The 25,397-nt window shown below is 40.4% G+C and overlaps 1 protein-coding gene across 2 annotated transcripts in view; it reads left to right on the top strand.

The window, feature by feature from the left end:
• The window catches only part of nrn1la (neuritin 1-like a), a 99,366-nt gene extending 74,999 nt beyond the window's left edge, over nucleotides 1-24,367 (top strand). For both annotated transcript variants that reach the window (XM_067588825.1, XM_067588824.1), the window contains exon 3: nucleotides 21,257-24,367. In XM_067588825.1, coding sequence (XP_067444926.1) covers nucleotides 21,257-21,548 — 292 coding nt within the window. In that variant the 3' untranslated portion in view covers nucleotides 21,549-24,367. The remainder of the gene's footprint in view (nucleotides 1-21,256) is intronic.
• The last annotated feature ends 1,030 nt before the right edge of the window (nucleotides 24,368-25,397 follow it).

Below are 25,397 nucleotides of genomic sequence, written 5' to 3'. Positions count from 1 at the left end.
CTCAGAGAGAACTTAGCCAAGATATTCACGATGAGAGGAAGAATTAGCTCAGCCAATTACAGTGATAGACCGAGCTCTCGATGTGGAGTGGGTTATTGGAATTAGGTTTAATGCTGAGTTTCACTGAAAAAAAGAGTCAGCTCTGTTTAAGATTACTTAGTCTCTCATTTTCCCCAACTTATCTTTCCTTTTCTCACTCCTCTCACGCCAAAGAAAATGTTTCAAATGTATGTTTGGCTTCTGATGGATATAACACTGCAGTGATTCAACAAACACCTAGTTTATTACAGCTTTTCTATTCTCTGTGAACTAATGAAGGTTTTCCACATTTCAGTCTAACCCACAGGGTGACCTTTGCTCTCACAGTGGTGAAGATAAACAGATGGTCTCTTGGCAACAACCAAAAGAAGTCAAAAGAGCAAAGAGATAGATCGAATTTGATTTTCTCAGTAAAAAAACTAATGTTTCACTGTCGCTGCATCTTCATCAATCATTTTCAGAGCTGTCTCTTCAGATCTTCATTAGTTAAATCATGTTAGTGTGCACTAGACAGTATAATCATGTGTCTTGGCTCAGATAAATTTTAAATGCAGCTACATTGCAAATGCAGTCAATGAGTCAGACATGTCCTCACAAGTTGAATGTTCAACTTGCAAAAAAAATGCACTTATTCTTAGGTTTTATGGCTCTAATTTATGAATGTATAAAGGCAAAAAAGAGACAGTCTGGAGGAAAATAAAAAGAACGAGGGGTTTTCTTAGAATATTAGAGTCAGTTCAGTTAGAGGGTGAATTGAAAAACAGGACGCATATCTAATACAACACTGGTGTCTCCGTTGCTAGCTAGCAGCAAAGGTAACACTTTATGATAACCTTCATTAGTAAATGGCAAATTGATAATTAATTAAACATTAGTTAATAGTTATTTTACTGTTAAACAATGAAATGATAATTAATGGTTACTAATTATAAGTAATGCTATAATGTATGTTATTTTATCATGAGTTTGTGTAATATAAAATAAATAGTTTATAAATTATATATCGTATCATAGCTGATAAGAAACAATAACAATTACATTCTGATTAAATTAGTACATTTTTTATTAACAGTTTATTGTTGCACATATTATAACATTTTATATACTATATTAAGTGTTTGTTAATGATTACCAAATGATTTGTAAACCTTTAAGAAATTGTTTGTAAAACATCTATAAACATTACATAGATAGATGGACTGGATAGTTGTAACACTTTGTTAATGGTTAATACCTTTAAGCCAATGTTGACTTGCAGCACTGCACCACAAAATAACATCATTTCAAAGAACGTAATTTTACAAGTACTAGCACAGTGCTCTGGCTGTTCAGAATGAAGAATGTCAAGTGGAGGTGTGTATCTAGAATGTAACCACTATGAAACAATCAGAAACTAACGTTTCATTGATCTGATTCACTGGCTTTCTTGCTACCACCACTCCTTCTCCGCATTCACTCTCTAGCTAGCACAACCACAGCTGCCCTCAGCTCTCTTGCTCTCTCTTTTTCTCTCATTTTTTAAAAAATGAGTCAGGAAGCTAACAGCAAAGCCTAACTTTACGTTTAATGTAATGAAGAGAAATGTTCTCTCCTTTTCCTAGTAACTTGCTTCAGTCTCTGGCTCAGTTTCAATATTGGTGTTCCTAGACCTCAGTGCAGCTTTCAATACGATTGATCACCACATTCTATTAGATCACCAAAAAAATGTTTTTGTCTCAATGACACTGTTTTCTCCAGAAGAGTTCCAGAGACTTGTAGAATCAATGCCAAGGCTGAGGAACACCATTCTTTCGAAATATATTCCCTCATTTGGTGTTTTGATGATGGTGGTGGAAAGCGCTGTCTAACACATCGATTCAAAATCTCCCATAGGTGTTCAACTGGGTTGAGATCTGGTGACTTTGAAGGTCATAACATATGATTCACATCATTTTCATACTCATCAAACCATTCAGTGACCCCTCGTGCCCTGTGAATTGGGGCACTGTCATCCTGGAAGAGACCACTCCCATCAGGATAGAAATGTTTCATCATAGAATAAAGGTGATGACTCAAAACAACTTTGTATTGATTTGCAGCGACCCTTCCCTCTAAGGGGACAAGTGGACCCAAACCATGCCAGCAAAATACCCCCCAAAGCATAACAGAGCCACCAGATACCCTCACTATAGGGGCCAAGCATTCAGACCTGTATCAGTTTTTCCTTTAGTTTGTCACCCGTCTGTATTTCTCAAGTGGAAAAAACATGACTGAGCTAGCCTTTTAATATGGGACTCGAGAGTGAGGTTCAGATCTAAAATAACTCCAGGGTTCTCAGCAGTGGTACATGCTGAGCTAGAGAGCCAAGAGCAGGCAGAACTTGGCCATAAGTGAGCTAGGGGCCTATAATAAGGTTTTCTGTTTTGGAGGAGTTAAACTGAAGAAAATTTTTTTGCCATCCAATCCTTAATTGCAGCAAGGCAATTATGCAGGGAAGACAACTTAACTGATTCAGATGGTTTGCAGGACAAGTACAGCTGAGTATCATCTGTGTAGCAATGAAATTAAATATTATTTTTTAAAATGTGGCCAAAAGGGAGTAAATGAAATTCAAATAAAATTGGTCCTATAATTGAGCCCTGCCGCACCCCGTACGTAGACAATGCTTGAGAGGAGGTAAAGCCATCAACAGACACAACAAATTTTCTATTAGAAAAGTAGGAAGGGAACCACTGGATTGCAGTCCCAGAGATACCAACTCATGTTCTCAACCTTTCAATAACATGCTATGCTATTATCTAATGCTATGATCCACTGTGTCAAAAGCGACACTAAGTTCAAGCAGAACGAGCATCGAACATTCACCTGCATCAGACTTCATCAACATATCATTGATAACTTTACAAGGGCAGTCCCGGTGCCGTGTTACTGTTGGAAACTCATTAAAATTTCTGAAAAACTATTATTAATGATCAAGACTTCCAACAATTGATTTTAGACAATTTTCTCTAGGATTTTTGATAGACAGGGAAGAGAAATTGGTCTATAGTTGCTATGGTCAGAAGGATCAGAACCAGGTTTTTTTGAGAAGAGGCTGGACACTGGCAGTCTTAAAATAATCAAGAACATATTGAAAAGATAAAGATCTGTTGATGATTGAAATCAGGCAAGGAGCTACACTACCTAGAACCTCTGATAAAAATTTGGTAGGTATTATGTCCAGTGGACTTGATGTCATATGTGAAATAGCTTCAATTAATTCTTGGATAGTCATTTCCTTAAAAGCATGTAAATTATCCAGTTGAGGACAAGCTAAGTCAGACACAGAAGTAGAGGGGTGAATCTTTGATAGAATGTCCTCAATCTTGTCTATGAAAAAAAGCCTTTCACAGTCAGCATTTGAAGTTATACGGACACCAGGAGAACCAGGGTTGACTAAACGATCAATGGTCTTAAATAAGAACCTAGGCTTGTGCTGGTTGGAGGTGATGAACTCTGAAAAATATTTTGCTCTTGCATCTTTAATTTCACTGTTATAAGATTGTAATAAAAATTTCATATGCTCATAGTGCTCTGAGAGCTTTGATTTCTTCCACTGTCTCTCAGTCTTCATACACTCCCTTTTCATGCCACAGTCTGTCAGTAATCCAAGGTGATACAAAAGATGATTTTGGATTTAAATATATGTTTTAGTGAAGCAACATTGTCTAAAGCAGTTGTGCACATATCAAGCTTTTCACTGAATCATTAGTGTTTGAAAGCAAATCTAAGGATTCACCAGACAAGTAATGAGCAAAATCTTGAAGCACTAGTGTCATTAAAGATGCATGAGCAAATTTCCCACTTGTCAGTTTTCCTGTTCACATAAAACACAGAGTTAAAAACAAGACATAGATGATCAGAGATCCAAAGTAAAAACTAAGTCCAACATATGGCCACATTTATGAGTACGGCCTGACACATGTTGAGGGAAATTAAAAGACTCCATAATCAGTGTTGTGCAAGTTCACACTTCACAAGAGCTGGCTCAAAGTTCAGTTCACGCAGATTAAAATGAACCAGCTCACGTTCATTTCTTCCGTTTTTTTTTAATGAGCTTCTTCGAGCTATTCTTTTTCAATAGAGGCTCCTCCTACCCATCCATCCTCAGCCCCCAATCGTTGCCACTGCCCACTTCCCAAACTAAATGAATTACTGTATACTACTATGGAATCACATTATACATATACATCATAGATTACTTTTAAAAGCCAAGAAAAACCAATGTTTAGTAGTGGATGTTTTACCATTTATACAATGTGTCATATTATGCAGAAAGTGAAAAAAAAGGTGCAGTAAAGGTACACTGTACATGCAATGGACATTTTATTTAGCCTGCATGAACCAAATTATGCAGCAGTACAAAAACATAAAATAGATTCATATACTTCCAAGTGAGCTGGTATAGGCTCTACCACTGGCTCCATTACAGTCGCTAGCTGAAAGATGTACTATGATTTAAGTTCTGCAGAGCACACAATTTAGAGAAAATTATAATGGGGAAAAAGACCAGACTCTGCATGAAAAACTCCAGGAGAATATTCTGAGCTGCAGTTACTACAAACACCAGAGTCCCGAAGTTGCCAAGTACCAAGATCCCACGTACCAACACAGGCAAAAATTGTAAGAAAAATGAACCAGTCCTTAGAAATGTAAACTAAGGTTGTGTCTAGTCTGCTCAAAGTGCAATATTCAGCCAATATTTTTTAACATCCTCTAAAAAGAAAAGAACTAAAAGCAAACATTGAGTAAACAATGAGTAGGTCATTCTCATTCAGTTTGATTTTATCCTCCTGACTTGTTTGCCCAGAGAAAAAGCAAAGCTCTGAAAAGTCAGAAACACAGCATTAAGCTTTTAACTAGAGATGCACCAATCCAATATCAGATATTGGGTGTGATACTGACTCAAATAGCTGGATCGGGTAACAGTAACATGGGGTTGATCTTGGCTGATCTCTCTAGAAAGGAAGAACACTGGTGGGGCCCTCTGTGCCGTTAGACACTTTTCTCCCATCAGAGTTGGGTTGCTGCTGTTGTTTCATAGTAACCAGCTGTATATTGTCCTGAATACACCCCGTTTCTCCTGCGAATGAATGACTTGAATCACTCATTCATGAGTACATGATTATATTATATAATTTTAAACAAATAAATATATATTTATTTGTTACATTTTGTTTTACAAAGTTAGGAAAGCAAAGTAAAGCCTGATGTTCCCTTACACATACTGTAAAAGAATGATCCCAGTGTCTTCAACACAGTGAACCATACCGCTTATAATTAAACACTGGTCTCAGATTGGTACTCGGTATCGGCCAATATCTAAAACCCAGGCATCGGTATCAGTATCGGGACTGAAAAAGTCAGATCAATGCATCCCTACTTTTAACACACATACATTGCTTTAAATACATCTTCATTTTAGCAGCAGATTTCCCCTGTGTATTTTAGTTGTAAGAGTCTGAGGCTTTAGCCAAAGGTTCACAGTGCAATATTCAGCCAACATAAAGGGTAAGTCATTGTCTGTTGTTCTCATGCAGCTACACCTCTGCATACAAATACACTCATCAATAATATGTTTAACCACTTCAATAACCCCACAAAAAAGTCACAACAATAGATACTACCAGTCCAATCCACTAATAAAAGTTCAAATCTTTTTGTTGGCATTCAAGAGCAGTTGCTTCTCGAAGTTGGCTTCACCAAGCCGGTTTCTCCTGGGCCTAAATATTTGACCACCAGTGCTGAAGAGCCTCTTCAATGGAGCGCTTGAGGGGATTGCAGTGTTGTACTTTATGAACAGCTTTTTGAGCTTGGGCAGCAGCACTCAGCAAACCCAACTTTGGTTGGTGCATCCAAATAAGTTTCTACTTCAGTTTTTCTGGGGTTCTGTGGGTTTTGGTTAAATCTGAAAAATAATGCTGCAGTGTCTTTCTTGTCAATGTCACTACTGGACTGGGATTGATCAGAGCTTCTTGCTTCTGAGTCATCAGAGTTAACAGTTTGAAATTCTCGTTTCAACATTGCTCGATACTGCAGGCATTTCTCCTCATCTCCCACCCACTCGAACTTTCTGGACTGGTCGGATGCCTCAACTCAATGTATCGTTTCAGATCTGTTGCCGATGTGGCTGACATTTGGACAATTTGCATAAAAGTGTGACATTTTTCCAGAATCTTTATTGATTTGTTCATAAAACTCCTTAAATTATTCAACTGGCTTCAGCAGTACCGGTAGCTGCGTCTGAATTGCCAGTTGCCCTAGCCATGCCGACATGCCAGGTGCTGTAAATCCTCAAGTGCAATAAAACACAGTACGTGAGCATCGTTAACACTTGCAGGAGTTAACGACACTGACGTTCATGTTCATTATTTGCAAACAGATGCATTCAGTTCAGCAAAAACATGAGCATGTTTGATGAACATGCTCTTTTAGAGCATTCATGCACAACACTGTCCATAATTTTTAAAAATCCATTAGCAAAGCTGTCAGAATATCATTAACACAGATTTTAAAGCCATCAGCAATCAATACTTTGTCATTAGAGAGAACAACTAAGGATAAAAACTCTGGCAGTTCAGGTAAAAAACAGGATATTGGATTGTGGAGGATGATAAATAATACAAGATCTATGCAATAGATTTTTAGGACCAGGACCTCAAAGCTAGAGAGATCATTGGAGATTAACAGTCCACATTTAAAAGATTTTTTAAATATAACACCTAACCCAATACCCCAACCACGAGCCCTGGGGTAGCTAATAAAATCATAATCAGGGGGGTATAATTCTGAAAACAAGCTGTGTTCACCTGGTTTGCACCAGGTCTCAGTAAGAAACATAAAGTCAAGATTTTCAGATAAATTAAAATCACTTAAAATAAATGTCTTATTTGAAAGGGATTGTACATTTAAAAGAGCTAACTTGACATCAGTAGTAGTAGTAGGTGCAGCAGTTTTAGCAAATGCAGAAATAGAGCAATGGTTCCTCTTGGTTAAGTGGGTCTTTCTAAGTACAGTTGAAAATGTATTGGCTATTAAAAGTGGAATATTAGCTGTACCTGATTTTGAGGCAGCGTTACCAAAATCAGGACTTTTCTCATCATACTATAAAGGCCTTGCAGGAGTAAAGGGCCAGTTCAATATTCATGCATAAAACATGTGATCCTGAGTGGTTTGGCTGGAGATGATCTTGTTTAAAAAGTTCCGGTCATTTAAGGGAAGAAGTAAAGTTATCCTTGAATGGGATATTTCTATTCCAACAATAGCTCTTCCTGGTGTCCAGCAGGCTGTCCATGAGGTGTACGAATTTCTCTTTGAGAATCTCCAACTGTTCATTTTTGATGTTGGTGTCGACATGGACAACGACTGAAGAGGCAGAGTTGTGTTTTTGAGTCAGTTGCACAGGCACCTGGATAGCAGAAAGTTTGGCCACTGCATACCGCTACATGCCAAACATAGAGATGCCGACAGCAAGCACTGAGGGTGGGCGCTACACCTTAGTGTGCATGCCTGACCACCTGGGGGACTGGACCCAGATGGCAGTAGATGAGGCATGGTCCACAGCAGCAGAGGAGCCACCAACTGGCTCGAGAGCGGAAGATGGATGTTCACCCAGCTGGAGCCTCTGGAGGGAGCAGGAGCAGGAGAAGCCCACTGCGGAGAGATGTTTGGCTTAGGCAGTGGCAATGGATGAAAACCCCAGGATTAGCTCCACCTTCTTCTTGAGATTCCATCTGATGTCATCTTGTTACAGTGAGTATGCCAGCTGGCAATGTCCACACACAGCCATAATGATGTTTAGCTACTTCAGAGCCCAGCTAGCAATAGCAACCAGGCTAAAAACAAACCTAGCTAAGTTAGCCTGGCAAAGGTGCAGTCTCTCACCTGAAAACAAAGTCCACAATCAAGAACCTTTAACCCAGTTAAAACATGTACATAAAAGGATCTAAAACATGTATCATAAAACTTTGGCTTAAAAGTGGATGAAATGTTAATTCATGACAATTTCTGTCAGACGTACCCCACACCAATGCACGCGTATCATTACATGTTCCTTTTCCTCCTCTTTGTTTCTGCGGGTCGTGTGATGAGCTCTATGACTGCACCAATGTGGCGATGGCTGGCTATCTGGAGGAAGCAGCAGCTGTTTGGGAGTCTCTCCACCAAGAGTCCAAGAGGACGTAGTTCTCAGGGAAACTCTACGACATGTGCTCCAACCAAAATAGCCACCCGATAGCCACAGTTTCCCCGCACAGCTCACCCAAATAGGAAGAGCCAACCTGGCATGCTTATCTTCTGCCACCATCTTCTCAAGTTGCTGTCGCCTATGCTGCTGCTGTTTTATGATATAACTTCCCCAAAGAAATGGAACTAGTTTGAATAGATATAAACTTTGGGCCAAATCCACAAAGAATGGATTTTGCCCACTAATAGCACTGTGAATTGCGTAGTATTTGCACCCACAATCTGCTCCGTTTTAAGGTCCTATTCACAAAAGTTATTGTGCTAATGATATGCCGGTGCAAACACACTCATAAAGTTTTGCAGCTGATTGCAATTTGCCTTTGTTTGGTGTCTGATTGAGTGAGCGGAGCGGTTTTCAGTGTTTCAGGCTTTTCCCCACATTTCAGAACACAGATTGGTCCATAATGAAAACTGCAGAGAGCACAAGGCCTCAAATTGCGTGTCTTTAATTAGCAGAGATGCGCGCACACACAGAGCTCTCCACAATCACAAACCAACTTTCATGTATTTTGCTTCTTTTACTTTTCTAGTATTTCGCATCTATAACATAATCTACTGAAATGTACATCAAAAAAGGCTACAGCTATTAATGTGACTAAGGCAGGTCTGAAACGTGTTAGATTAATTTCTGAATCTTATAATAATGTTGTTCAGGTGTCACTGAATGTATCCAGGATTTTGCAGAAACATCAGTACTGATGTTCTGTTTGTTGCCTACAGCTGGCTGAAGCATCACAGAGCAGCTGACGCACACAGCACAGTGGTGGTAACTTCATTAACTCCAGATCGGTCAGAATGCATCAGTAATTAATGTTCTGTGTTCTGCTACACATCTACACAGGTCAGCTGTTACACACAGAATCCAGGTTTATATGATGGGATTGTTTGTAATAAAGCAGCCTCTTACTGTATGGATGAATCCTGAGCTCCATCAGAGCTGTCAGGACATTTTTATTTTCAAGTAGCTGAAAATCCGAGATCCGCCTACCACCCCATACCCACTTGATCCCCACCAATGTCTAACTGAATATTTCATCCTTGATATCATTCAATATCCATTCAATATCATTCAAGCCTCACAAGCTTGAAGATTTGAAGAAAGAGAGAGTGAGGAGCGAGTATGAGTGTGTGCACAGTTAATACCAACTATCTGAAGATGCTAATAACTCCACCTTAATTGCATGTGGCAATAAGTGCTGGTCTTTGTGAATTAGACTGTTTTTGTAATGAGGCTTATTTGCATAGAAAGGGGCCAATTTTGTGCTAAATGTATGAATATTACCTAATTTACATACATGCAAATGCTTCAGGCACACAATGACACTGTTTGCTTGGCAGCTCAGTTTGCGGTGTATTTCATTCTCTGCGGGTGCTTTGTGAATTACACACCTTTTTTTTGTCTCATTTGCACAGGTTTAGCGACTGCAAAAAGCCGCACAATCCTTTTGTGGATTTGGCCTCTTTTGTATTTTTCCATAGTCCATAGACTTTCCACTGTTTTTCATCTGCTCTGCCAGAGAGGCTGTTTCATGCATATTCTCTGCCTTTTAATTAGTTACTCTGTTGGAAAAACACACAAAATCATACACACAACAAACATATACACATACATAGTTAAACAGATGTTTATAGCAGCTACATGTCATCTGTCTTTATTTCCTATCTCCCTGTATCTCATTAGTATGAGCTTGTATATGATGCTTCCAGGGTCTTCATGAGGGTAATAAGAGCAGAATATTAAGGACTTCTTGCTTGATAAACCTAAAAAAAAGTGACGAGACCAGATGCTACCACTGGCTCCAGCTAAACTCACTCATTTATCAGTTAATATGAACCATTTGATATTAAACCTTTCTTGGTTTCTATCTACCAGATACCAAATCGACTTAGCAGATGTGGAACACAACTCCAGCTCCCTCTCCGGTTTCTGAACTCTCCGTCTATCAAAGTCCACATCTCTGTGACCAACTACATTAACTAAAAACATGATTGCTAATGAGGAAAAGGTCTTGGACAAAGATCTGAGTTGCACAGTAAGGTTTGACTGCTTGGTTCATTTTGTGGATTGCTTTAAAGATATTGAAGTGTTCTGATTATTATTCTGATTATCTGATTCTTACAGAGTCATGATCTAGATGTTCTTTGTGCCCAGCACTCGATAGCAGTTTACTGTAAGCTTTGAGACCAATCCTGTTGTCAGACAACGTCAATATTGGACAATTCTGCAAAGCCCCAGAAAATGTTTAATGACGTTTTAATGAAAATGTTTAATGGCAACTGAAACAGGTTAGAGAAAGATCATGGTTACAGTTAATAAACTGGCAAATGTTGATTGCAGATCTGTGACAGGATGCAAACTGCAATTCCCTGCATGAAAATCAAACTTGCTACAGACCAATCACACCTTACTTTTAGCCTCACTATATAAAGGACACACTACTTCCTGCATTGGCACTGAACATTGGGGTTCAAGCTGAATTGTGAGGTGCGTACTCATTCAATATGGACATAATTCCTAGGGATATTGAGCTGTAGAGACACAATGAAATAAAAAAAATGTTTCCAAGTTCTCATCCTGGAGTCCTGCATTAAATTTACTGTTAACTCTTGCTTTTCTGCCAAATACATGTGAAAAAAGCATTTTTATGAAGCAATTCTTTCAGCATCAGAGTGTTTCGTGTCAGGCAGGTTTTGAACAGAGTCATCTGCTTCTTGGGCTTGAAGGTTATTGGAATTAAGTTTAATACTGAGTTTCACTGAAAAATACTGAACTCTGTGTAAGACTACTTCTGTCTCTCATCTTCCCCAACTTTTCTTTCCTATTCTCACTCCTCTCACGTCAAAGAAAGTGTTTCAAATGTATGTTTGGCTTCTGATGGATATAACACTGCAGTGATTCAACAAACACCTAGTTCATGACAGCTTTTCTATTCTCTGTGAACTAATGAAGGTTTTCCACATTTCAGTCTAACCCACAGGGTGACCTTTGCTCTCACAGTGGTGAAGATAAACAGATGGTCTCTTGGCAACAACCAAAAGAAGTCAAAGGAGCAAAGGGATAGATTGAATTTGATTTTCTCAGTGAAAAGACTAATGCTTCACTGTCGCTGCATCTTCATCAGTTATTTTCATAGCTGTCTGTTCAGAATTAGTTCAATCATATTAGTGTGCACTAGTCAGTATAATCATGTGTCTTGGCTCAAATAAATTTCAAATGAAGGTACATTGCAAATGCAGTCAATAAGTCAGACATGTCCACACAAGTTGAATGTCCAACTTATGCAAAGAAAGTGCACTTACTCCGAGGCTTTATGGGTCTAAGTTTTTCTTTTGAGAATATGCTCAGTCAGAGGGTGAATTGAAAAACATGACACTTGTGTACGTTGCTAGGTAGCAGCAAATCAAGACTAAGCAAAACAAGGCTAAGCGTCTACAGCCATAGTAGCAGCTCTGTGAGGCGGTACTTACACACTGTGTTGCTTTGAGCTAAATGCTAATGTCAGAAAACTAACATGCTCACAATGACGATGCTAATGTTTATCAGGTAATATGTTCACCATGTTCATCATCTTAGTTTAGCATGTCAGTATGGTTACATTTGCTAATCAGCACTAAACACAAAGTACAGCTGACGTTCATGGAAATGTCATTAAACCAAAGAATTGGACAAATCAAAATTTTGACCCGGTGATGGGGCTAGATGAGTGGCCCATCCCAAGGTAAAGGATCACCAAGTCACCTCCATCCTGAGGAGGACATGGATGTGTGTACCAGATTTTGTGGCAATCTATCCAATAGTTGTCAAGATTTCACTCGAAACCACAAATGTGTCAGTGGATTTTTTCAATTCAATTGAATTTTATTTATAAAGCGCCAACATAAAAGTTATCTCAGAGCACTTTTCACATAGAGCAGATCTAGACCGTACTCTTTAATTTACAGAGACCTAACAATTCCCTCATGAGCAAGCACTTGGCGACAGCGGCAAGAAAAACTCCCCTTTAACAGGAACAAACAAAGGTTATGATATTGTAACCCTAGTTCTACAAGCACAGGCAGAGCCCTCTACTGGACTCTATGGGTAATACTCCTCTCCAATCACACGCACGCAATCGCTCACTGAAATTTGCATGTACGTAGCCAGCCAATCAGGACGCGCCTACAGATTATGTGCACAATGGGGGGGTACTTACTCGCCTACCTGTAGGTTTAGGAGATGCACTCAAAAAGCCAACTAGCTAGGCGCTTCTTGGATAGGGCTTTACCAGCACTCCCTCTCCATAGCACATAAACAGCTGTTTAGTGCGCTGATAAGGGCCGTGCATTCAACATAATATGCTAACACACGTACTGGGCACAAGAGGTGCAGTTTTGCCTCATTAGCATCCCCATGGGGTGGAGGACAAAACGCCTCTATCTGAATACTTCTCAAGCTCTTTATGTTCTTTGGAACAAAGGAGGGGTTTGGTTTGAGAGTAGCACCACTGTGGTCACCTTGAAGAAGCAAACAGCTGAGGTGAACCGACGGGGCACCCAACTCTCTCACTCTCTTAGTTGAAGTCAGCGCATGCAGCAAAGCTGTCTTGAATGACAACGCCTTTATAGAGGAGCGCTCCAGAGGCTCATAGGGATCACTCAATAGAGCCTCAAGCACCACTAGCAGTTCCCACTGGGGGGAGGAGTTACGCCTCAATAGCCATTGTCAAACCTTCCATAAATGGAAGTTTGGCCGGCATCAAAAAGGTTGAGCTGACGGAGTGGTCCATAAACGCATCATAGTCAGCTCCCAACACAGCTTCAGTGTTTGTGTTAGTGGTCACTCCACATTTCTCGCAGAAATAACTGGAGAGGAGTGGGTGTCTCCTCTCCACGGTGCATGAGCAGGCCCGCAGTGTTACTCTCTAATGAGAAAGTAACGCTGTCAGCTGCGCTAACATAACCCCAAGTGGAGTGCTGTGTACGCCAGTCCTGATCAGGGCGGCATGAAAAGCAGGAGACACTGCTGACACTAAGCAGACATGAAGTGTCCTCGCTCCGGTCAGTGTGCGGGTGCACTGCATTATTCCTATATATGGATATAACGCTGCCCGCTGCGTCATTTTCCCAGGGAGACACACTGTGCTGGCCAGTCTGAAAAATATTGGTACCGGTGAGTGCAGCGAAACACAAACCCACTTTGTTGCTATGTCTGGCGGAATATGTGTTTTTCCCACCACATTGCGCCTAACAGCGCTCATGAATGCGCTCAGCGCTGGGTTTTTTTCGGCTCACACCATCTGCAGCTGAATAAAGCCTCCTGCTGTCTGCTTCTCTGACAGAGAGAAGAGAGGCAGGGGCGCCGGCAGAGCAAGTGCTTTCTGTATGTGCTGTCTGTAGACAGACTGTGATCGGCTGGATGAAGCAGGCTGAGCTGTTATCATCCCACCATCACAGAGGGCCAGAAAGGATGGAGGATAGTGCTCTTTGGAAAATTTAATTTATTTTATTAAAACATTTTGTACATTTTTAAAAATTTCAGCACAATCAGCGTCTTTAGCATGATGCGCACAGATACACACAGAACATGAACTTGAACAGGGGTGGGAGGGGGCAGTGAACAACGCACATCCGGTGTGTCAGCACTTCCTCCTGCTGACAGTCATTTCAGTGCCACTGACTTTCCTCAAGTGTTTCAGTGAAGGTTTGTCTGCACTCCTCGCTGCAGCTCTCTTCAGTCACGGGAGGGCAGATGCTTCGGTGACTCCGTCGAGGTGGCATTGGACATGGCTGAAGCAGCAGAGGCTGTCGGTGCTCTACCCTGCCTGCATGCTCTCCTTCTTGCCGTGGCATTGCGGCGTTGCAGGCAAGCAGCAAATGTCAGCTCAGCTGCGCCTTCTCTTCTTCAAGCCTCTTCAAGCTCTGAGGAGGTCCCCTCTGTACTTCCCAACCACACGTGACATGAGCCTACTGTGGCAAGCGACATCACTCGTCCTGCGGCACACGCAACACCTACAACAAGGTTGTTAATCTGACCGATGGTGCGACCCAGAAATTCAATCTGTTCTGCCATGGAGGAGGCATACAGCAGTGTATTTGCCGCTGCAACACTCAACACACCAAGATTTTTTTCTGCTGCAGGCAGCAGGGTGTCTCTGTCCTGCACCAGTGGAGGCTGCAGCTTTCTCCCTGCTGCCCACCCAGCCGAGCAGCAGGGCTGTGAGGGCCTCTTCTAGGAGGTGCACACTGGGACAGCCTGTCTGCGTGTGGGCCTGCACTCTCAGGAAGGATAGCAGTCCTGCCACTGGTGACTTTGTTTTCAGCAGCTCCTTCCAGGACATTTCGACGCACTGCCAGATGTCTGGTTGAGGAAGTGAAAGAAAGGCGGATTGAGCAAGATGAGACAGGCCACAAAATCCTTCATGGAGCTGGCTGACCAGTTTGTCATGATCATCCATCGGAGAAGCCGCTCAGAGTGTCTCAGCCAAGGCATCCGACAGCGGTAGCGGTGGAGGGCCAGATGGAGCAGTGATTTCATCTTTGCCACGGAGATCTCGAGCTCCAGCTCGCTCTCATTGCAGCAGAGTCACATCGTTGAAAATGTTCCCATCACTTCTGGCGTAGATCTGGAGGAAGCACTCAGCAGAATATGCAGGGCGGTGGCTGCATCATGCCACTCTCTGCATGTTCCCATTCAAGGCACTCGAAGCAGAAGTGACATCTGGCAGTGGCAGCGATGAGACCGGGGCATGACGGGCAGGAATAAGCAGGTACCGGTGACTCCATCACTTGAGAAAAGAGATTCACCGTCGCTTAAGCAAAGAGGATGGTGAAGCAGCAGCGAGACACGGTTGGGTTGAGAGAGAAAGAAGGAGGGAGGGGGAGAGGGGAGAGAGACACACAGAGAAGCATAATAACAACAATAACAGCAATAACAACGATAATAATAATAGAGATATGACTAGTAGTAATAATAACAATAACAGCAGAAGGTGTCAAGGCAGGACGCCCACAGGACTGTGCCATCATCCCCTTGGACTCTGAATTTTCCTGTGAGACGAGAAAGCACAAAAACTCTGCAGAAGAAGCCAAGTTAGTAACGTGCATTAATGGTACATGAATGCATACAGATGGAGAGGAGGAGGAGGAGAGAAAAGCTCAATGCATCAAAGGAAGTCCCCAAGCAGTCTAGGCCTATAACAGCATAACTAAAGGCTGGTCCAAGGCAAGCCTGGTCGGCCCTAACTATAAACTTTATCCAAAATGAAAGTTTTAAGTCCACTCTTAAACATAGAGAGGGTGTCTGCCCTCCAGATCAAATCTGTAAGATGGTTCCACAGGAGGGCCCGATAGCTGAAGGCTCTGCCTCCCATTCTACTTTTGCAGACTCTAGGAACCATAAGTAAGCCTGCGTTCTGAGAGTGCAGTGTTCTAGTGGGATAATAGGGTACTATGACCTCTTTAAGATGTGATGGTGCCTGACTATTAAGGGCTCTCTAGATGAGGAGAAGGATTTTAAATTCAGTTCTGAATTTTACAGGAAGCCAATGCAGCAAAGCTAAAATGGGAGAAATATGATCTCTTTTTCTACTTTTTGTCAGTACACGTGCAGCTGCATTCTGGACCAGCTTTAGAGTATTTAGAGACTCGTTAGGGCAGCCTGATAACAAGGAATTGCAATAATCCAGCCTAGAAGTAACAAATGCGTGGACTAGTTTGATTAGGCAGGGGCCCAGAGAAAACTATGGAGTCCAACATTGTCTTTGCAAATGTACACACCGACTCAACATTAATTTTAGTGACCTCCGATTGGCGTAATTGGGAGTCATTCCCGCCAAAGTGAATAACAATCATACTGTATTTACGCTTATCCTTAGCCAGCAGTTTTAAATTTGACTCTGTGTCGCCCGCTCTGGTCCCAGGAATGCATTTGACTATGGTCACCAGTGTTGCTAACTTCACGTTTCTCACTATGGAGCTGTCACTGAGTGGGGAGAACCTGTTAGAAATGTGAACTGGTTGGTGGTGAACCGTGGGCCTCTGCTTAGGGTTATGCTTCCTTCGGACAGTCACCCAGCTACCCTGGCTTCCCATCTACTTGGGAACTACCAGGGGAGTAGGAGCTACACTGGATCGGCCTGCACTGGCTACTGGTGGCTGGCTAATTACATTAGCTAATGATTTTGCATGGTGTGGACACAATTCCAATTCACTGAGCCTCCCCTCCAACACTGCAAATAAACTACATTTATTACATGTACCATTATCACTAATGGAGGCAGAGGAATAGCTAAACATATGACACACTGAGCAAGAGAGAGCAGGAGAGTGACTGGGAGAGAGATAAGCCATCACTAACTGCTTAGCTAAGTTAGCTGCTAAGCTAACTGCTGAGCTAAACTAACTAATAACTGTGGGATTAGCGAGAAAAGTCACTAAAAGAAGGAGAGAGCTAAGAGTGCTTGAGCAGAGCTAGTGATCTAATCTAGTAATCTGATCTTGTTGTTTGAAAGTGGAGGCACGGAAAGCAAAATAAAGCATTGGTATCACTGCATGCAGTTAGCTAAGCCTTCTTAGTAAGCTCCTTTAAAATGACCAAGTGTATTGTCTTTCTCTGTCTTGGGATTGTTGTTAAATTACAATGTCCAGCTGGTCAGGTCCAAGCTCTTTGACTCTGAGCTTCTCTTGCAGTGTTCTCGCAAAAGCGGTTATTTCCAGCAACTTAACTGAATTTTCTTTCTCCAGAAAGGAGTCTAGCTGCAGTTTTGCAGACTCACCCTAACCCTACACAACACACACCCACTTAACTACATGACACACACTCCCAACTACTGTGTCATGTAGTACAGTGGGTGTGTTGTGTAGATACTGCATGTTCATGCTGTGGCTGCAACTGGATCTTCTTGCAATTTATCACAGATATACCTGGTTGTACCATGAGGAGCCACTCACTCTCTGCTGCCACGCGTTGTGTGGTGGTGCGTAAATGATACATCAAAGGGAGATCATGTGTCTGAGGAACATGACAACTGCTTTGGGGTTCAACAAGGGAGCTGCCTTAGTCCATTATTATTCTCACTGTACATGCTGCCACTTGGTGACATCATCAGAGAGCACAATGTATGTTTCCATAGTTATGCAGATGACACACAACTGTACATCTCTGCTGAACCAAATGATGCTGCAGCTATAAACTCTATTAGTACCTGTCTTCTGGCAATAAATAAATGGATGAGCAATCATTTCTGAAAACTGAGATCCTTCTAGTCAGTCCCAAAACAAAAAGAGAAATGCTGTTTAATAATCTGGGGAAATTAACTCCCAGGATTAAATCTCAGGTTACAATTCTTGGCGTTATATTAGATTCAGATCTAAGCTTTAGGTCCCATATTAACAAGGTGATGAAAACATCATTTTTCCACCTTAGAAACATAGCTGAAGTACGACCATTTGTGCATCAAAAAGATGCTGAAAAACTGATGCATGTCTTCATTTCAAGCCAACTTGATTATGTATTGTAAAAAAAAAAAAAAACACTGAGAGAGCTCATTTAAAACTATGCAGCTCAGCTATTAACCAGAACCAAGAGGCGAGAGCACATTAGTCCAGTTTTAGCTGCTCTGCACTGGCTTCCTGTAACATTTAGAATTGATTTTAAGGTCCTCCTCATCACATACAAAGCCCTTAATGGGCTAGGACCAAGCTACATTTCTAACTCCCTTGTTAACTATTTGCCATCAAGAACATCTTCTGGTGCTGGTTTATTGGAGATTCCCAGCAACAGTTGAAATAAAATCAGGGATGCAGCCTTTGTCAATTATGCCTCAAAACTATGGAATACACTACCGATAAATACCAGGGAAGTCAGCTCGCTAGATATTGTTAAAAGAAACCTAAAAACTGATTTCTTCACCTTAGCCTTTAACTAGCTTTTCTCTTGGTCTGCTTCCCACTTATGCACTACTGCACTTCTTTTAAAATGTTGAATTTTACTTTATTTTATACATTCTATGTATTCTATGTGTTAACTTTTTATTATATTTTATTCTTATTATTATTCAGTATGTATTCTATTTAATGTGTCAGTGGGTTTTATCCTCCACCTTATATTACACATTCTATGTATTATATTTTCACTTTATTTTATCTTATTTTTATTACTATTTTTATCAAGTGGATTTTATTTTCTATCTTATGTTACATAAGTGCTGAGGTCAGTGGTTGGTAGGTTTGAGAAAGAAGACTGTGGTGTGTGTGTTTTTTAACCCACTAGGGGTGGGAGGGGTTTTGTTGGTTTTTTTTCCCGAGGCAGCTTCAGGTTGCGCCTGACACAGATAAGACCCACAGTGAGGTTAAACCTGTTGGAAGATGTTCTGGGGTAAACTGAAAGAGGCTTATTTCTGTTAATCACAGCTGGTGGTGAGTCTGTGTCCTTTTGGAAAAGGGAGGTTCTGTTTGCTTATGGCTTCAGAGACCTAGGCATCGATTTATAGATTGTGTACACATGGCGCAATACTTTCTGAGTTATCGCTTATTAGGTCTCAAACTACCACCACTGAAGTACGCATTCTATGTATTCCAGTTGCACTTTATTTTATCTTATTTTTATTAATGTTATCAAGTGGGTTTTATTTTCCATCTTATGTTTTTTACATGCTTTTATGTTCTTTTTATGTCTTTTCATGTGAAGCACTTGGTTCTCCTTTCTTTTGTTGTAAAGCACTTTGAGCTGCATTTCTTGTATCTATCTCTTGTATTGAAGAGGAGCGAACTACGCATGTACAACTTATAACAAGAGTGAATGGGCAAAGATTCTTGGGCCCCGGACAAGGAAACTATAAATGAAGGAAGGGTCATTACATCATAATACCAATGTTGTAATGCTCTACTTGGTGCCAGACTTTGGTGCTAGCTCTATTGAAGCCTATGGGAGATGCATGGAGAAGCACACTAAAACCCTGCATATCTACGTCATGACTTTTGATGAAGAAATGCCTCTACCAAATGAAAGAACACAATTCAGAGAATACTGACTGACTTTTCCTAATGTGTGCATTTGTTTTTTTGCTGTTGGTCTCCAAATAGTATCCAAAGATGATTACAGGCATACTTTACAGAGCTTATGGTGAGTCAAATTAAAATGCTTATGATAATTATGAATGAAGCAATCTCTGCCGTGATAAAATCAACACCGGAGCTGTAATCCCATTTGTCTGGTGCCCTGCTGTCCACCAGGTTACCATAACAAAAACTGTAGATTATGTTACATAATGTTAGCTAAGGGGCTCAGAATTAATTTAGTTAGGGTATTATCACAGTTAAGCTAACCCACTAATGTTATTCTGTTTATAACCTCAATCACATATGCATAAGAAGCTGCAGTCCGTTATAAAGCTAGCATGACATTAACGTAACTTGCATTGACTTAACCTACAAATCAAAGAAAATGTACCCTCAAAACACATGAAACAATAAATAAATAATAACACACCACAATGCTGGTGCCTCCATCACCCAGATTTATAATCTGTGAAACTGAGAGGGGAGAGATGAGGGAGTGGTCTACCCATTCACCACTACGCTAACTGCTCTGAGAGCTTCAAGTGTGGCACCAATGTACATTTATGCGCTACACAGTGATGTAAACCCTTCCTTCTTTTATGGTTTCCTAGGCCCTGGGCTGGAAATACACCTATCACTAACCTTAGACAACATAGAGCATTTTTAATCTACATTTTTATTGCAGATCATACATTTTGGTCACTAACTTTATAATATTTACCTTGCTCATGTAAGGGGGGATTATCTTTTCCAATCTTAAAGAAACAGGAGCTAAAACATAGTGTAAGAGAAACTGTATATTGAGGGGCTGAATAAAGGGCCAGTATAAGATAAATAAGGAGTTTTTTTTTAAACTTTGAATCATGCAGAGCTACTAAATAAAAATTTAGAGCTGAAATGAGCATAATAGGTCCTCTTTAAATGACAAATTACAGGGCCAACAGTCTAACCTTGACCAGGATCAAAGACTTACTATATTATAAATTACACAAAGACACTATCGATACAGATGGATCAGTACACATAGATAATCACTCTGAATGTCAATATAATTATAGTTAATAATAAAGTCTCTCTCAGATCGACAATACATTAATATTTACAGGTTTCCATTTAACAGTCACACACTCACCTGGGGGATAGAAGCCCGGTCTGGCTTGATCCTCCAGTGATGGGCTTTATAGATGCATTGTTACCTTTGATACTGGGTAGCCTAGTATTAAATATGAAATATAAAATAACAGCATAAAAATATGAAAATGAAACAAATATGTACACCATACAACTGTCAACTAAAGGTAAATTACTGACAAAATTATATTCTATATTACAAGATTTTGCTATTAGACATAGTAACCATTGAAAGCTCAAATTATGTATTTAATGTATTGTAATGTAACGTATGTATTTAACCAACCATCACTGGTGGTGGACCTACATACTGCCCAATCAACAAACCAACATTGTCATCCGTAAAGCCTCTAGCATAGCTGTTAAAAACAGACTGTAAAAGCAATTCAGTGGTCGAATTCACACAAATAACACAAGGTGAAATTTGCTCTGTGGTTAGTCTGTGGTCATACTTTTACATTATGATTAGGAATACATAGCCATTTGCATTATTCAACATTTAGTTAAAAAAAAAAGGCTGTGAAAAGAATTTATATATATCTGATGATAAATATCAAAAAAAATATCTGCAGTTTATTTGTGGCCGTGTTTGTGGTGAGCAATCATGTTCTGTCTGGAAGTTCCCACCATATTTATTTGTCATAAAAACAAATGGTAACTGTCAAAACTGTCCATTGTTTTGTACTAAATTATGTGCAGATGTCAAACTAACTTATTTTGGTGTCACGTCTGAGACACATCACCTCATGTCTCTCCGTGTTCCTTTTCCTTGTCTTTGTTTCTTCAGGTCATGGGATGAGTTCCATGACTGTGCCAACGTGGCGATGGCCGGCTGTCCGGAGGAAGCAGCAGCTGTCTGGGAGTCTCTCCGCCAGGAGTCCAAGAAGATGCAGTTCTCAGGGAACCTCTACGATATGTGCTCCAACCGCAACAGCCACCCAATAGCCTCAGTCTCCCCGCACGGCTCACCCAACCAGGAAGAGATCAACCAAGAGTCTCTAAGAGGGCGTGCCAATCACTTCTGCCCCCACCTTCTCATGCTACTGTCTCTTCTGCTGCTGCTACTGTTTTGGATATAACTACCCCAAAGAAATGGGACTCATGTGAATAGATATAAACTTTGTGTATTTTTTCTTCCACAACTCCATAGACTTTCCACTGTTTTTCCTCTGCTCTGCCAGAGAGGCTGTTTCATGCATATTATCTGCCTTTTAATTAGTTACTCTGTTGGAAAAACACACAAAATCATACAGAGATATACAACAGGTATACAAACAGACCTGCAAATACACACACAAGCCCCTTTTACACAGCCTGTTCAAGGCGAGAATGTTGCGCCATTAATTCGCCTCGCCGTTCTACTTAAAAGATACAAACAGGGACTGGGGGTGCATTATTGCTCCAGCAGCAGAGGTAGTCACATTGCCAGATCGATGTCTGTGTAAAAGGGACAGCAGGCATTGCAGGACTACACATACTAGATGCTAACGCTGTTGTGTTACACATCACGCCTCTGATTCCAGAACATCGGCATGGTATCTAAATGGTTATTGCAGCTACATGTCATCTGTCTTTATTTCCTATCTCCCTGCATCTCATTAGTATAAGCTTGTATATGATGCCTCCAGGGGGAGTTTGTCTTCGTGAGGGTAATAAGAGCAGAATATTAAGGACTTCTTGCTTGATAAACCTAAAAAAAAAAAAGTGACGAGGCCAGATGCTATGACTAGCTCTAGCTAAACTCACTCATTTATCAGTTAATATGAACCATTTGATATTAAACCTTTCTTGGTTTCTATCTACCAGATACCAGATCGACTTAGCAGATGTGGAACACAACTCCAGCTCCCTCTCCGGTTTCCGAACACTCCGTCTATCAAAGTCCACATCTCTGTGACCAACTACATTAACTAAAAACATGATTGCTAATGAGGGAAAGGTCTTGGACAAAGATCTGAGTTGCACAGTAAGGTTTGACTGCTTGGTTCATTTTGTGGATTGCTTTAAAGATATTGAAGTGTTCTGATTATTATTCTGATTATCTGATTCTTACAGAGTCATGATCAAGATGTTCTTTGTCCCCAGCACTCGATAGCAGTTTACTGTAAGCTTTGAGACCAATCCTGTTGTCAGACAACGTAAATATTGGACAATTCTGCAAAGCCCCAGAAAATGTTTAATGACTTTTTAATGAAAATGTTTAATGGCAACTGAAACAGGTTAGAGAAAGATCATGGTTACAGTTGATAAACTGGCAAATGTTGATTGCAGATCTGTGACAGGATGCAAACTGCAGTCCCCTGCATGAAAGTCAAACTTGCTACAGACCAATCACACCCTTACTTTTAGCCTCACTATATAAAGGACACACTACTTCCTGCATTGGCACTGAACATTGGGGTTCAAGCTGAATTGTGAGGTGTGTACTCATTCAATATGGACATAATTCCTAGGGATATTGAGCTGTAGAGACACAATGAAATAAAAAAAATGTTTCCAAGTTCTCATCCTGGAGTCCTGCATTAAATTTACTGTCAACTCTTGCTATTCTGCCAAATACATGCGAAACATAGCTTTTTTATGTATCAGAATAGATGCTCCCAAAAAGGCAATTTATTGAGTACAATTACACGGTTTCGACTTTAAGTCTTCATCAGGTAATGTAAAGTTGAAACCGCGTAATTGTGCCCAATAAATCGCCTTTTGGGAGCATCTATTCAGTGGACATTAGTTTTTCCTGATATAGTTTTTGCCTTTTAACCTCTTTTAACTTCTCTTTTCTTTTCCTTTAAAACACTTAATTTTTTGATGACTCATCCTGCGCTTGAGGGCATAAACATTAATTAAGCCAATCAAATGTGATTATTTGTGTTGCCCAGCTGACTCCTCCAGTCATATGAATCTGCACAATATCAGGGAGAAAAACATTGCTTACAATTACAAATTAAGTTAATTTCTCCCTTGCCCTCCTACCTTGTAATCTAGAAATGTACGTGAGGACGCTCCTCTACTGCCCCAAATCGCCATGGTTCTCTCCATTTTTGTTAAATCACACCCATGTTTGAGTGATTACATCAAATACCTTAATGATCTGATCAAATTCCTCTGGATATGAAACCATTCCCACATACTCTATTTCACTCAGAAATACACCGAATTACATTAGGTGCCCTGATATTTCATTGTGTCTTTAAAGCCTTCATGATTTTGATTGATATTGATATTCAACCACTCTAGAACATATGTTTGTACCTGTTGCATAATGACAGTGGGTTCCTTAAAGACCTTTCCTCTCTGCTAGCAAAGCATAACTGTGGTGTAGTGACCAGTCTGGTTATACACGAGAATAGAGGTTTTTTAATTTGCCTTGAGGATCCATATAAACTAAATATAGTCTCTCCCAAGAATCCTGGCACAATATAGTGAACAAATACTCCCGTTATTTGGGTAATCACCAGTAAAAGCCCAAGGCCAATCATCTGAACAATGCTTCAGAAACAGAAAATGGAGTATTGTAGATAACTCTCCTCCAAAAAAGGAACTATTGTGCTAAAATCTTACTTTGTTATTTTAATTGTAAAGGTTCTTAGCAAAGGTGCGTGCAGCACTGTGCATAATAAACTCGTATTACACAGACAGTTAGTAGAAAGACGTATAGAAAGGATACACTGAAGAAATTAAAGATGATTTAGATTTGCATACAGTCTCCACTGCAGTGCTGGGAAGAAACTGATGGATATGAATAGTTTCAATCAAAGAACAAAACTTGTGGTCCTTTAATGCTCTAGTCTTTTGGACAATGTATACAATTTGACTTTGGATGTATTTGCTGAGAAAAAACTATTATCACAAAGAACATACAATCATTTCTTTTTTGAATATTAAACTATGAACAATGGACTTTCATGACATAACAGCTTCCTGTGCAGCAGCTGCAGAAACATGACTTTTCAGCTGAAGTTAAAGTGAAGACAGAGTGTGCTAGAGTTTTTTTTTTTATTTGGTGCTTGCTCAGGTATGAAAACCTCCAAGGTACCTCCTTGGCATCCTCTACTGTAGCCCTACAGTAGGGGACCAATATGTGCACCAGTCAGACTCACAATCCTCTTGCATGCCAAGTGTATTTCATGCTCCAGGAATCATAGTTTGGCCCTGCAGGCCTGCTGAAGCTACTTATTATTCTAAGTGGCTGTGGGTAACAGTTGTTTCTGTCTGGCCCAGGATCAGAAATACTATTAGATTAGAGACAGACAGAGAAAGAGAGAGATGAGTACACCTGGAAAACAAACACCGTTATGCCTAGTTGAGAAGCACTAGATTGAATCCACCTGTCTAGCAGCAAGTGTGTTTTACACAGGGGGCTTTAGGTTGCAAGTTTACTTTTCTTTTTTCACAAAAAAATAAATCAAAGCAGCCCAACTTTAAAGCGTTACGCTAGAATGTGTAGAAGCACAAAACAAAATCCTCAAAGGCTGCAACAGTACGCTGACTCTAAGAGGGGTGGAAATAAATAAAAACTGGTTATACAAAGAGAGCTGTGTTTCACCTTAAGAACTGTTTCAGCCTGTCTACCTTGCCAGTGGCAAATTCATTAGACATACCTACAGGGTTGAATTAATTGTGGAAAGCAGATCTGGAGACAGTTATACAGTGGCTAGATATTTTATCTTATCTTATAAGACTGCTGGAAGCGAGTATATGAATCTAGTACCCAGGTGAGAGTTTGTCTGTCTGTCTTGTCACAGACTGATCCCAGCCTATGTTGTGTTTATTCACACTCAAAATTGCTTGATAAAAGCACTGTTTTGTCAGAGTTGGTAAGTGTCTTGCTGTGTGTAAAGTGTGTACTTATTTCCTCGATTCACACCATTTATTATGTATGTCTTATTCGGTTTGGGACATAAATGTCAAAAGTAAACTTTTCATCA

The sequence above is a fragment of the Thunnus thynnus genome, chromosome 5 (genome assembly GCF_963924715.1).
Source record: "Thunnus thynnus chromosome 5, fThuThy2.1, whole genome shotgun sequence".
NCBI lineage: Eukaryota > Metazoa > Chordata > Actinopteri > Scombriformes > Scombridae > Thunnus > Thunnus thynnus.
This window is presented reverse-complemented; position numbering and strand designations above follow the sequence as displayed.